The following is a 12,592-nucleotide window of genomic DNA, read 5'->3' on the forward strand; positions in this document are numbered from 1 at the left end:
CCAGGAGGAGGACACCATCGGCGTAAAAGTAGCCCGGGAAGGCGATTAGTTACGACGGACAACGACGAGGGTTCGTCTCTTTCTCCTGCACTGCGGGGCTGCGTGTAGAGATGAGGATTCCCTTGGTGGTGGTGGCGGTGGTGAGCCTGTTCACTCCATTTGTTCCTGTGGAATGTTTTTTTTTACGCTACGTTGCTCCGACCTTGCCCCGCCATTGCAGCGGCGCCGACGGGCGCGGGAGTCCGAGTGGGTAGCGGTGGTGTCGTGGTGCTTTAGCTAGCTTATTAGCATTTACTCAGCAGAAGACCAAGCCTCATTAAAATACACACCGCATCTACACTATAAAGATATATGATAACATTAGTTTTGGTTGTTTTTTGTTTAAAATACATAGTTGGACAATTTTCTTCGGTTCGCTCCGGGTGACGCGCACTGACTCGGTGGCCGTCCGTCCGAGCGGCGGGTTGACGCGGTCACTCGGCTTTCTCAGTTCTGCTGCCCGCTGGAGCCCTCGAGGCTAAAAATAAGCGTTCAATTTCCCGTCTTTTTTTGACGCAGCCTGCCTACTGAATCCGCGAGGCGATACTCTTTCGCCATGGTTTGGCACAAAGCAAAACAAGACCGCTGGACAAGTTAATTCGTGGACGGACGTCCAAACGCAGCTAGCACCTCAAGCTAATTCAGCGAGTTAAAATTAAAGAAGAAAGCCTCCCAAACTGTTTTTTTTACATGTCAGACTTAGTTTTAAAACCACACTACTCTTCTGTTGTTCGTCCATGAGTAGTGTTTACCACCTGTCTTTAGCCCCAAGGGGCTTTTGCTGGGGTAATCCAAGTTAAGTAGAGGTCTGTTTTTACCATAAGCCCCCTCTATACTGCCTGGAAGACCCGGCAAACAACCCTTTTCCGATTTGCCGCTGACATGGAAGTCGACCTCACAATTTGCCATCTTCGAATGCAGTATCGGAAACCTTTTTCGCTTGGAAAGCCTGTTAAATTCCGGAATCACAATTAAAAACGGGATATCTAGCATCAATCACCTTGTGCCTTTCTTACGGAACCCAGCGAAGAGACAATTGAAGAAACTGACGCCCTTTCCACACCACCAGAAAAGTTGGTATTAAGCTTTTTTTCCCTTTTCCCTTTCTTTATCAATGTCACAGACATGTAAGTTAACCCAGCAACGTTCCAACTTCAGCGGTTTCAGAAATAGGGCGGTCACTTGCGAATATTTTTAATCCGCCTCACAGTACAGAGGTTAAGGGTTCAAATCTGGGCTCCGACCTTCCTGTGTGGCATGCAGCAATCAGACAATTAGATGATATCAGTGCCACCGTCTGGTGTGATGTTTAAAATACTCATCTGACAATGAGATGATACAAGTGATTTGAGTTGAACTTTTATCTCAAGGCGCCACGCTATCATGAAAAGGAAAGTACGACGTGCTACTGCTTCAAATCTAGGCTTCTTTTTGCATGTACCTGCCTGGACATCCTCAGACTACTCAAGCTTCCTCCCACATTCCAGAAATGCTCATGTTAGGTTCATTGGAGACAGTAAAATCGTACATTGTATCGTGACTTGTCATTTTCCACAACACTTTTCATCATCAGGGTGGCAGGTGATCTAAAACATTATTTCTTAGCCGATTGCCTTGACTTTACTGAACACTCCAGGGTACACCCTGGTGCGGTCGCCGGCCAATTGCAGGAGATTCATAGATAACCAAGAATTCACCCTCACATTCACATATGCAAAGTCCACACAGAAGGGCCGATATTCAAACATTACAAACTTATTGTGAGGCAGATGTGGTAATGACTTCTGTAAACATTTCTCAATTGCTAGCCGCACCCGATTGAAAGTGTCCTCACATTATTTACGGGGTAATCGTCATCATGTTGTTTGATCTGACATGCTGCCTGTCATGTGCGCTGGGACCTCCTTTTCTCTCCCAATGCTTATAAGAGGAGGAAGCCGGACTCCTAATAGCTGATGAAGAACAGCGCCTCTTAACTGTTATCTTCATCCTCCTCCAATCCTGAAAGTCTGTCAAAGGATTAAATAAAATAAGCATTGCTTTTAGATCTTCAATACAAGCTTAGTTTGTACTAAAATCACTGGGGGGGGGGGGTATATGGAGAAAAAAAAAAGTAAAACTGCAAAAGACTTGTCTAGTTAATCCATAGGTGTCAAACGCAGGTCCTGGAGTGCCGCTGTCCTGCATGTTTTCCAAGTCTCCCTGTTGCAACACACCTGATTCAAATGAACAGGTTCAATGTCAGGCTTGCGCAGAGCTTGCTGATGATCTGATCATTTGAATCAGGTGTGTTGGAATAGGGAGACTTGGAAAACATGCAGGGCAGTGGCCCTCCAGGACCTGAGTTTGACACCTCTGAGTTAATCCTTCAGACAAGTGATTTTCAACTACACTGAACCTTATTAAAGTTCCAAAAATGATTTCTTCACTCCAAATAATGTATTTTTGCTCTCTATGGGAGTGACGTATAGTGACTGCCAAAACAATTACCGGTACCTGCTTTTCCACTAAAGAGGAGAAGATAAAATTAATCTGTGTATCCATCTGTTTCCGTTCATAGAACAGAATAAAAGCTTTGTGTTCAACTAAACAGGACCACATTTCACACTAAGGCTTTCTATAGTTTCGGCAAGGGTTCTCGCTTCCTAAACAATTTTACTAAATCTGAAAATAAAGGTTGGGAATTGTTTGTTGTGTTGTTGTGGGAATTGTTTGTTGGGAAGTATGACTGTCTGACTTTTCACGCTTGGCTGTCATGTTGTACGGGCGTGATTCATGCTTGCAGTCAAGGTGGAGGAAACAATGACGTCATAGTGTGTTGGGCGGCGGTGGCGCGTTTAGAAAGTGATGTCAGTCCATTCTCCAAGACAGTAAGCGGTCGCTGTAATTTTGCCAGGATGTGCGAGGTTCAATTGGCTTGGGCCGCGGGGTGAAAAGTGGTCTAGGTTCTTGGAGGAAATAAAACAAAAAGCAGAAGTGTTTCTTGAAAGTCAACACAAGGAAGTTTTGTTGTCATGACTCAACAACATTCAGAGCTGCGCCGTTACATAATTGACCAAGCAGAAATGAACAATCGATGTCAAGCTCTCATAAAAAAAAAAGTAGGAAGAAGCCTTTTTTTGGAGCTGTCGACATGGTGGCATATCGAATCCTCGAATTTCAAACGTGAATTTGTGCCATGATGGTGTGATTTAAGTGTTAAAAAAAGGTAATCACCAGGCACGTGCACACATGGGCCAGTAGGTGGTGCGCAAGCACCTGTCCCTTTGCACTGGAAGAAAAAGATTTCATATCATTTCTTTATTTATCTATTTTGCTTGTGCACCTCCCCCCAAAAAGTCTGCACGTGCCTGTTAACCATCATTCATTCCATGCGCGAAATCTGTGTGAGGGAATTCTGCAGTGCGGGGACCAGAGTGTGAAATTTAACACCTCAGACTTGCTTCTCCTGCACCATTTGGTTTTGTCCGACAACTTGTTTATACATCACACCAAACGCTGGCAGTAAAGTCATCTAATTATCTGCACACATAGTTGTGACAATGTCTCACTTCCCACCTTTTGTGAAAGGTCTTCATTTATGGCTCTGGTGAAGCAGTGTCTTTGTGTGCATGAACCTCTTGTCGGTCTTTTAGTGAGAAGAGTAGTAATGCTGTCTGAAGGTGTTGTGTCATACATACACATGGATTTATGCTTGTCGTGTTGGTCTTTTTTTTTTTTTGACAGCAAACTAGCTGAGAGTGAAGTAGTGCACTGTAGCTTGTCACTTTAGAAGGACTCCTGCTACTTGACATGAATGTCAACAACATCCATATGTCATATGTGCTTTAATGTCTAAAAATAAAAGTGTGCATTATTCAGCACCTCTCCGGGCAAATTAAAACTTAATCTGTGTGTTTTATGTGTGCGAATGTGGCATTTGTGGAGCCTGTGTGTGTGTGTGTGTGTGTGTGTGTTTTCCTCTTTCTACATCCTTGAAAATCTTCACTCAGATGGCAGTGTTCTAAAAACTCTTGTTGAGCTACAGCACAATTAGAATTTATCTTTTTTATTTTTTCTGTATGATATATCGTAATATTTTGCTATTATGCTTTTCCCTGAATGTGATGCTACTGTAAGTAAGTGGCATACTGAATGTATGCATAGTATGTAATTGTATGATTTTTTTTTCTGAGCAGTCAGACCCTTTTTTTTAAAGTGCATTTCGCAGTTGTATTTTCTTTTTCATGGGTATCCGTGCTCTCACTCATACCCATTTTGTATGTTTGATATATGACATTCAGCCGCGTGTGCATGTTTGTGGCGCAGTGTGCGTGATAACAAGTGTATGAACTACACCGCATCTTTAACTGAGCGGAAAAATGAGCCGACTCTGCTCATTTTGCTGGCTAATCCCGCTCAAGTTCATGTCGCATGTGCGGTCGACTGAGCAGAACATACGCGGGCGAGCCACTCTTCGATGAAATGAAGTGTTTATAAAAGTGTTCCTGGAAGATTGACGTTAGATGATCCCTAGTTATCGGTAGTGTGACGAAATATGCTGACAAAACAAATATGCATTCAGGATTGGTTGATGGGAGTGGAAGTCAGAAATCAAACACATAAGGTAAACTTACACAATCACACAAGACCCAAAGCAGTTATTCTCTTATTACAAAAAAAAAATCTCTTTAAAAGGACAGAATCGACCAAAAAGACACAAAAATTGCGGGAAACATGCACACCAAACTAAATATTTGATGAGGAAATACAACAATATTTGTGAGTTAAAGAAAGTTAAATATTAGATGTAGATGTAAAAAAATATTGGGGATAAATAATTGATAAAAAAAAGAATTATGACAAAAATATTACAACATAATTCACAATATTGAATTAGATTGTGTGTTTGACCATTTTTGTTTCTCCCCACACACAAGGCGTGGATGCCTGCCATAGCAGCTCAAGTGTTCACTGAGAGGGGAAACGTGCTCAGATCAAAGATGGCCTGCGACTACTGAGAAGGACCTCTGTGTAGGTCAGTGAACGTGTTGAGTACACGCGGGTGCGCGCACACACACACCACGTGAAATCACATTCAGTGACATGAAGGATGGTGGCATATTTGTCATCTATGTCCATTGCCCATTTCCTGAAGGTTCACGCTGGCCGCAGAGGAGGAGGAGCAGTTTCCTGATCCATGGAGAATTATTTCCAGGCCGAGGCTTTCAACTTGGACAAGGTGCTGGACGAGTTTGAGCAGAACGAAGGTGAACACAGTCAATTAATTGATCGGGTTTTGAAACAGGAGTTGAGAGCGTTCGGATAGATTTTCTATTTCTTACTTTTTGTCTGTGTGTCATTCTGTATGTGTGCATGTTTGTCAGCACATGGGAGTATCATGAGTCCTTATTAGAAAATAAAATAAATAATCATTAAAAAAAAGATATAAATGAAAATAAATAATTTGCAATAATAAGCGGAACATGATGGATGGGGGAAAACTATTGGGGAAATAAATAGTAGACAAAATATACAAATATATTAGGAATAAAAAAACATTAGATGGAAAATGCAGAAATATTAAAAAAATACAGTTGAAATGTACAGATCAATGTTATAAAAATACTCAACTTGATTCTACTGGCATTGAAACAGGAGTTTACAACATTTCGACAGTCTCCCCTTTTCGAAAAACATAGTATCATGGCCATCTCATGAAACAACTTTATGGCTTCCCTTCTTCGATGACAAGATGGAGCTCATTCAATCAGGCCAAAGAACTAATTAAGCATTTCCCATGAGTTTAGACACACTTTCACATCAAGAAGTCACATCCGTGTTTAATTCTCCTAATTGTGACACGAAAGCTGCTGATTCATACGTCTACAATATTTTGTAATACCCCTGTGCTTTTATGTGTGTGTGTGTGTGTGTGTGTGTGTGTGTGTGTGTGTGTGTGTGTGTGTGTGTGTGCACGCGCACACGTTGCTGCAGCAACAACAATAGCAGCCTCGCTCACATTCCAGTCCTGGGAGTTCAGTAGCACTCATGCTGACTAGACTGAGTGTTGCTTCAAATTAATTCCAATGAAATTATAAAAACATTACGCACGTTGGTAGGTGCTGCTGTTTTGGTTAGTGACAGAGTTCAAACATGCCCAGCAGCTAATTCTTTAATGTCAACGTTGAAGGATGGCGTCAGTGAATTGAGGTAAGAACACCCATTACGTTTTTGTCTTCACTTTTCGAAACATACACTTCAATAGCAGTACAGCATGAAAAAAGAAATGTGGGGCTGTGTAAACTTATTTCCAGCATTTTTCATTTCTTAAAAAGAAGACCAACTATTGGATTCGCATTTTTTAAATACAAAAACATCTAAGATGTTATTCTGTATTAAAAATTGAGTAGTATTTTGTTTATTTGATAAATGTATTTAGAATTTACTGACGGTAGTTTGAATTAACACGCTTCTAAAAAGAAAATATTTAAGCTGTTATTTATTATTTAAAATAGATATTTTTAATTTTATGGTATACTGTACATTATTTAGTTTTTTTGAGAACCTTTCAATGACAGAAATTTGGCATTGCACATTTTTAAGATTTAAGCTGTGATATGAGATTTTTGGTTTCTTGTATATTTGAGGCTTTTTGGGGCGGAAATTTAATTGTAGCAGTTTAATTTTATGTCATGAAATTGTTTCCTATTTATGTTTTTGCATTCTGTTCGCTTAACGTAGGCAATTTAACCTCAACCAAGTGCATGACAGTGACCAAGGTACTTTCAGAACCGTGCTTCAAGATGTTTGGGGGGTTTTTTTCCCCTGTGGGGGTGGGGGGTTACAGTTACACTCCTAAAACAACCTGTGATTGACTGGCCACCAATTTACGTTTGACATGTGGTAACTGATGGATATATGGTTCCCTGAACACTAAACATGTCCTTCTCCTCTTGTGTCAGATGAGACTGACTCCCCTCTCTTCACGGATGCCAAGTGGACCCAGATTCTAGCACCACCTGCCCACCTGCTCTCTTTGAACCCCGCCCTGGCCCACGCTGACCTCAGCCCCCAGGAGAGTCTGCAGCCACTGAAGACTCTCCCCGATCCCAAAAGACCTACCGGCGGTGAGCCAGCCGATGTCCACAGCCCACCCCTGCCGCAGCCCAACATCGGTAAACTGGTGGGGACGGACAGCCGTTCGCCGCTGCCCGTCACGGCCTGCAAGGAGCAGCACGGGGACGCCTCCGCCGCGTCCTGCTACACCTTCGAGGTGGGACGAGAGCAAGAAGGGCCTCCCTCTGAGAAGATTCATCCACACGTGAAGCCGGCTACTTTGAATGGAGAAGGCAGTTCGCCGTATTCTGAGCAAGAAAGACAAAGTGGCGAGCAGGTAGAACGTCTTCTAAATGGAGGAGTGGGTAGAGACTCTGTGTCCAGACCTCATTCTGAGCAGCTCCTTTCCAACGGTTTACAACACGAGAATGAGAGCCGACTAAATGTCCGGGAGGAGGAAGAGGAGGGGAGGCTCTCTCCCTCACCCGTGCCGTCCAAGGAAGACTCTGTGACGGAGGAGAAGGAGATGGAGGAGAGCAAGCAGGAGAGCGGTGAAGGGGCACCGTCAGGCGGCGTTACAGCGAAACTGAACAACAGCTGCCTACAACCTGTCAGCGTCCCATACGGCGGTGCGCGACCCAAGCAGCCTGTCAGCCTCAAACTCCAAATCCCGCAGCCCCTTGTGGGCCAGGTGCAGAACCAGCTGAGTAGCAAGAACAAGAACCTGGATAACCGCAGGGGAACGCCGTCCGAACCGACGCTCGGCGGTACCGAGGTGACCTCGGCGGTGAACGGCGTCACGGTCCTCCCCACTTCTGGTGGTCTTGCTTTGTCCTCGGAGAGTCCGGACAACGACCTTCAGGCAGGACAGCACGGCTCCCTCAGTGGGAAGTCCCCAAGCCCGCTGGGCAAGGTGGCCCCGGTGTGGGTGCCCGACTCGCAGGCCCCCGCCTGCATGAGGTGCGACGCCAGGTTCACTTTTACCAGGAGGAGGCACCACTGCAGGGCCTGTGGCAAGGTAAGGGGACAGTTATGGACTGAAATGTGCTACCAAAGACAGAATGTGAATGAGGTGTAATTACATTTGAATCACTAAACTTGAAAAAGCGCGTTGAGAAACGGAGTCACAATTACATAAACTGAGTTTGCATTGTTTAATTTGATCTTTACTTTTTAAAACTGAATCTGAATTGTACAATTTGAATTAGGATTTTTCACTGAAAATTCAATCTTGTATATTTTTTCACATTACAAATAACAATATTTCCCACACAGATTCAGTTCAGTGACTTTTCACATTCAGTTTTGTGAGTAAAATTAAAACTTGTTCAATGTGCTAATTCAGCTCCTGTGACAAACATCCGGGTACTTGAGGATCAGAAATCGATTGCATACCTCAAATCTTCTCTTTTTCTAATCAGCATCTTTATTTTGAGCACGTGTCACAAGCTCTACGGGGGAAAAAAAGTGGTCTCTAAAATGGCTCTTAATCTTGATAACAAATTTCTTTAACCTTTGTGGTACGGTACATCATCATAGAATAAAATTAAGTGCTTGCACACACGCACGCTCGCACATACACACAAGCATCAGGGTGTCTGCGCAGCACTGTTGGCAGGAGCCCACGGTCGCTGATGCCGCACTTAGAAAAAATATTCAGACTGCTCTGCGATTTCCCACAGCGGTAAACAAACACTCTCTGTGCCACTGACAAACAATGGAGTGACACATCCACATGGCTCATCTGTGACCTAGAGAACCTCCTGACACATTGGGCGAACTGCACAACTACAGCTTGTGCTTTCTCTGTCATGGCAGGTCTTCTGTGCCACGTGCTGCGGCCTGAGATGCAAACTGGTGTACATGGATGGGAAGGAGGCTCGCGTCTGCGTCACCTGTCATTTGGCCCTAACCAGCGGTGAGCAAGGATTGTGTGTTTCACCCCCCCGGCTAAAATCTGAAGTCTGACTCTGTCAAGCCATTTACAATGAGCCTAATTCACGAAAACAACAATGAAGAAAAGTAATAATCACAGCAATACGAGCTGAGCCTGAACCATGTTCGCACACAATGGGAGTGCTTCTACGTCAGAAAGCCTGTGTGAAAGCTTTAATCGTCTTTAAAAAAGGCTTGCGCAACATATGTGATTCTGAAAAGTGAATGTGGTTCATTGTTGTCCAGTGCGGAAATAACGCGTGGTCGTTGTACCCCCAATCCTCAGCTCCGACGTCGTCGGATTCTCATCTCACAGCTGGCAACAACCAGAGTCCCAACCCCAACAACCCAGCCGAGTACTGCTCTACCATCCCTCCCCTGCAGCAGGCCCAGGCCTCGGGCGTGCTCGGCTCACCCCCGCCCACTGTCATGGTGCCGGTGGGCGTCCTCAAGCCACCTGGCAACGAGGGTGAGCCCTTCAGTTCGTTTGTTTAGAGTAATCAGTGCACATTCGAAGTGCACTGCACTGCTCTAAATTGCTACAAGATGGCGCCAAAGCCCGAACTAAACAGGAAAAGTAGTACAGTGATTAATCCAAGGAAGTTAAATGTTCCCCTGCATGTTCATGACTCATGTTTTCACAGACCTTCAGATTTTGCATGTGCAATGCCGGCGATCATTTTAATATTTTCAGAGCTTGATGTGAGCATAAGTAAAGATGTCAACATAAATTTTGGTGACCATTGATCGCAGTTTTCGTACATTCGACAATGTTTAGATTCCTGCAGTATGGGTTTAGACTGTCATGGTGTGTCACTGTGCAGCAAGTGAGGAGGCACATGTTGCATTAGTGTCGGCAACTCAAGAGCCATTTGAACCCTTTATTACAAGATTCATAGGAGCCACAAACTCTTTGGAAATCTATCGTGAAGTTACATATTCTTTTCCCTTTTCTTGTAATTTCTGTTACAGCCAATTTTTTTAACCGGGTCGCAGTGATATGTCAGATGGGCTGACATATCGCCATAAATTCTCCAAATGATATTGTAAAACTGACCTTGAGTGACGTCATGCAATCAAAAGCAATAATTCTGTCTTCATTTTTGCTTGATGATACAGCACCAAAGAGCAAGTGAAGGACTCATTTTCACAATTTGCTTCACTTTGCCACATCCAATACAGTTGGAACTCTGAAAGTATGTTTCCTGTAAAAGAGAGTGAGTCAGTTTAATTTACAGAATACATGAACATCATGGAGCATGGTCAGGATGTTAATACTTCCAACTCAGTTTGAGCCAGGAAAAACCCTGCATTTACACACAATAAATGACTTGTTCAGGATCTGTCACACGGGACCAGAAAAAGGTGTGGTTCGCGGATGGCGTCCTACCAAATGGCGACAAGGCAGAGTCCCCCAAAACACCTGTGCCCACGCAACGCACCGGCATCTCGACAAATGCAAGCAAAACCTCTGGATCGGACACTGCAGGGGTACGCTCACACGCATTTTCTTAGCTTAAAAGTTAAGGGTTTAAATTATTTAAAGGGTTAGGTGTCAAGTTATGTGTCTTAAGTGAGCATTGCAGTAGACTTAGTTGTTCTCTAGATTTCTCCATACGACTCATTGTTGACTTATTTTAAATACCACGCTCACTTGTCATAGATTGAAATGTAATATTTTCAGACATCCAATAAGGCCTTCCTTTCATAAACAATGCCCCTGCCCTCCACCGGCAGTTGGGTAAATATGGCCTCTATTTGCAGAAATGTTGTAATCTTCATCCCTTTACTCAGCATTGGAGCAATTTCAAAGATTCTTCTTCCCTTTAACCTTCATTCCACTCTCTCTCTCTCTCTCTCTCTCTCTCCCCCCTCTCACTCTCTCACACATCAGGCCACCCCTAACCCCATGGGTCCAGTGGGCAGCCCAGTGGGCAGTGCCCTCAGCTTGATCCCGGAGGACGGGCTCCCTCCCATCCTCATCTCCACCGGAGTCAAAGGAGGTACGGGAGGCCACATCACAGGTGCTTGCCCTCATCTTCACCGTCCCACCACCCACCCCCTGCCTGACCCCTGTGTCCTCCATGTGCTATCATGTTGCCATGCAGTCAACACTATCGTGTTCACTCACTGGATGGACAAATGTATTTGGACAGATTTATTTTTAGACTCCTTTAGGGCTGCAACAATGAATCGATAAAATTACTGTTTAAAAGTGTTGACATTCTTGTACATTTTCCACCTCTGATATAAGTGGAGTATGTCCCTATACTTTTGTCTGCGTGAATTCTCACATCACAAATCTACACTTTTACATTGAGTCCTGCCCGCCTGTTTTCACACGACGTTACCTCTGACTCCACAACCAGACTATGCAGTGGAGGAGCGTCCCTCAGCGATGGTCCTCATGCAGCAGCTGGAGGAGGGAGGCCCTGAACCGCTGGTCTTTGTCCTCAACGCCAACCTTCTCGCTATGGTCAAGCTCGTCAACTGTGAGTCGGCGCTTTGCATCAGAGTTCATTCCGGAAGGGGAGGACAATTTAGCCACTCACAATTTTGAAAAAGAGGCTATTCCTTTTTGAATGATTGTGTGATCTGAGTGGAAACATTGAAACAATTGTAATTTACACAATTCCACGGATTTGAAATTTAATGGAGGGACAGAAATTGTCCCCCAGTTCTGGAATGACCCTCATATAGAGGTGGTATTAAACTGCTGAAATCCGTCTTCCTTTTCTTTGGTCAGATGTCAACAGGAAGTGCTGGTACATGACGACAAAGGGCATGCATGCCGTTGGCCAGGCCGAGGTTGTGGTTCTGCTCCAGTGTCTACCTGAGGAGAAGGCCATCCCAAAGGACATCTTCAAACACTTTGTACATCTTTACCAGGAGGCCCTCAGTGGTAAGATGACAGCACTGAGCAGTCTCAAGAAATTATAAAAATAAATAAATAAAAAGGCCGTCATTTGTTTCAACCCTGTCATTTTATGGATTTTTTGGGCCAGTGGTCTTTAAAGATGGACTCGTCCTAGAAATGTTGTCCATTTGCTACCAATTTCTAACAATATATATGAAATATATGGCAAATGTTATATTGTAAATATCCGTTTTTGCTCTTCCCCCAACCTAACTTAAGCCATTTTCCCTCAGCAATATGAAATTTAAAAACACTGTCTGTCATGAGAAGATCCCAAAAGAAAAAAACAAAACTCTCTCACACTAATTTCTAAGAGACTATCAAAGACGGGCTCGTACAGATTTTGTCAGCTTGCTACCAACATTTGAACCATGTACAGGGAACACTTCTATGTTGCATATTTGCCAATCAGCAATTGCACAATTTTGGGGAACCTATCCACTTTTAATTGCATTAAAAGTTGCTTTGCCACATGGTGGCATCATGGTGCCAAGGAAACTATTTGAAGTGAATTGAGGATCTTCAATGTGACAAAAGTTGACGTCTTTACTGTCATCTTTTGGCATCTATAGGCAATTACAATCCCTTTTTAGCAGGGGCGCCATTTAATAGATTTTTTTAAAACTATTTGTGGCAGAGATGGCTCCCAATGCTTTGTGAATC

General features: G+C 43.8%; 1 protein-coding gene across 3 annotated transcripts in view; it reads left to right on the forward strand.

The window, feature by feature from the left end:
- The window catches only part of zfyve9a (zinc finger, FYVE domain containing 9a), an 18,194-nt gene continuing 5,602 nt past the window's right edge, over positions 1-12,592 (forward strand). For 2 of the 3 annotated variants that reach the window (XM_086128812.1, XM_086128811.1), the window contains exons 1-10: positions 1-140; positions 4,959-5,056; positions 5,177-5,288; positions 6,984-8,095; positions 8,896-8,995; positions 9,299-9,481; positions 10,352-10,503; positions 10,907-11,036; positions 11,382-11,504; positions 11,759-11,914. In XM_086128812.1, the coding sequence (XP_085984938.1) occupies positions 5,219-5,288; positions 6,984-8,095; positions 8,896-8,995; positions 9,299-9,481; positions 10,352-10,503; positions 10,907-11,036; positions 11,382-11,504; positions 11,759-11,914 (2,026 nt within the window). In that variant the 5' untranslated portion in view covers positions 1-140; positions 4,959-5,056; positions 5,177-5,218. The remainder of the gene's footprint in view (positions 141-4,958; positions 5,057-5,176; positions 5,289-6,983; positions 8,096-8,895; positions 8,996-9,298; positions 9,482-10,351; positions 10,504-10,906; positions 11,037-11,381; positions 11,505-11,758; positions 11,915-12,592) is intronic. The other variant, XM_086128813.1, reaches the window with a different exon arrangement.

The sequence above is a fragment of the Hippocampus guttulatus genome, chromosome 14 (genome assembly GCF_054856545.1).
Source record: "Hippocampus guttulatus isolate MCC_2025c chromosome 14, RoL_Hgut_1.0, whole genome shotgun sequence".
In the NCBI taxonomy this organism is placed as follows: domain Eukaryota; kingdom Metazoa; phylum Chordata; class Actinopteri; order Syngnathiformes; family Syngnathidae; genus Hippocampus; species Hippocampus guttulatus.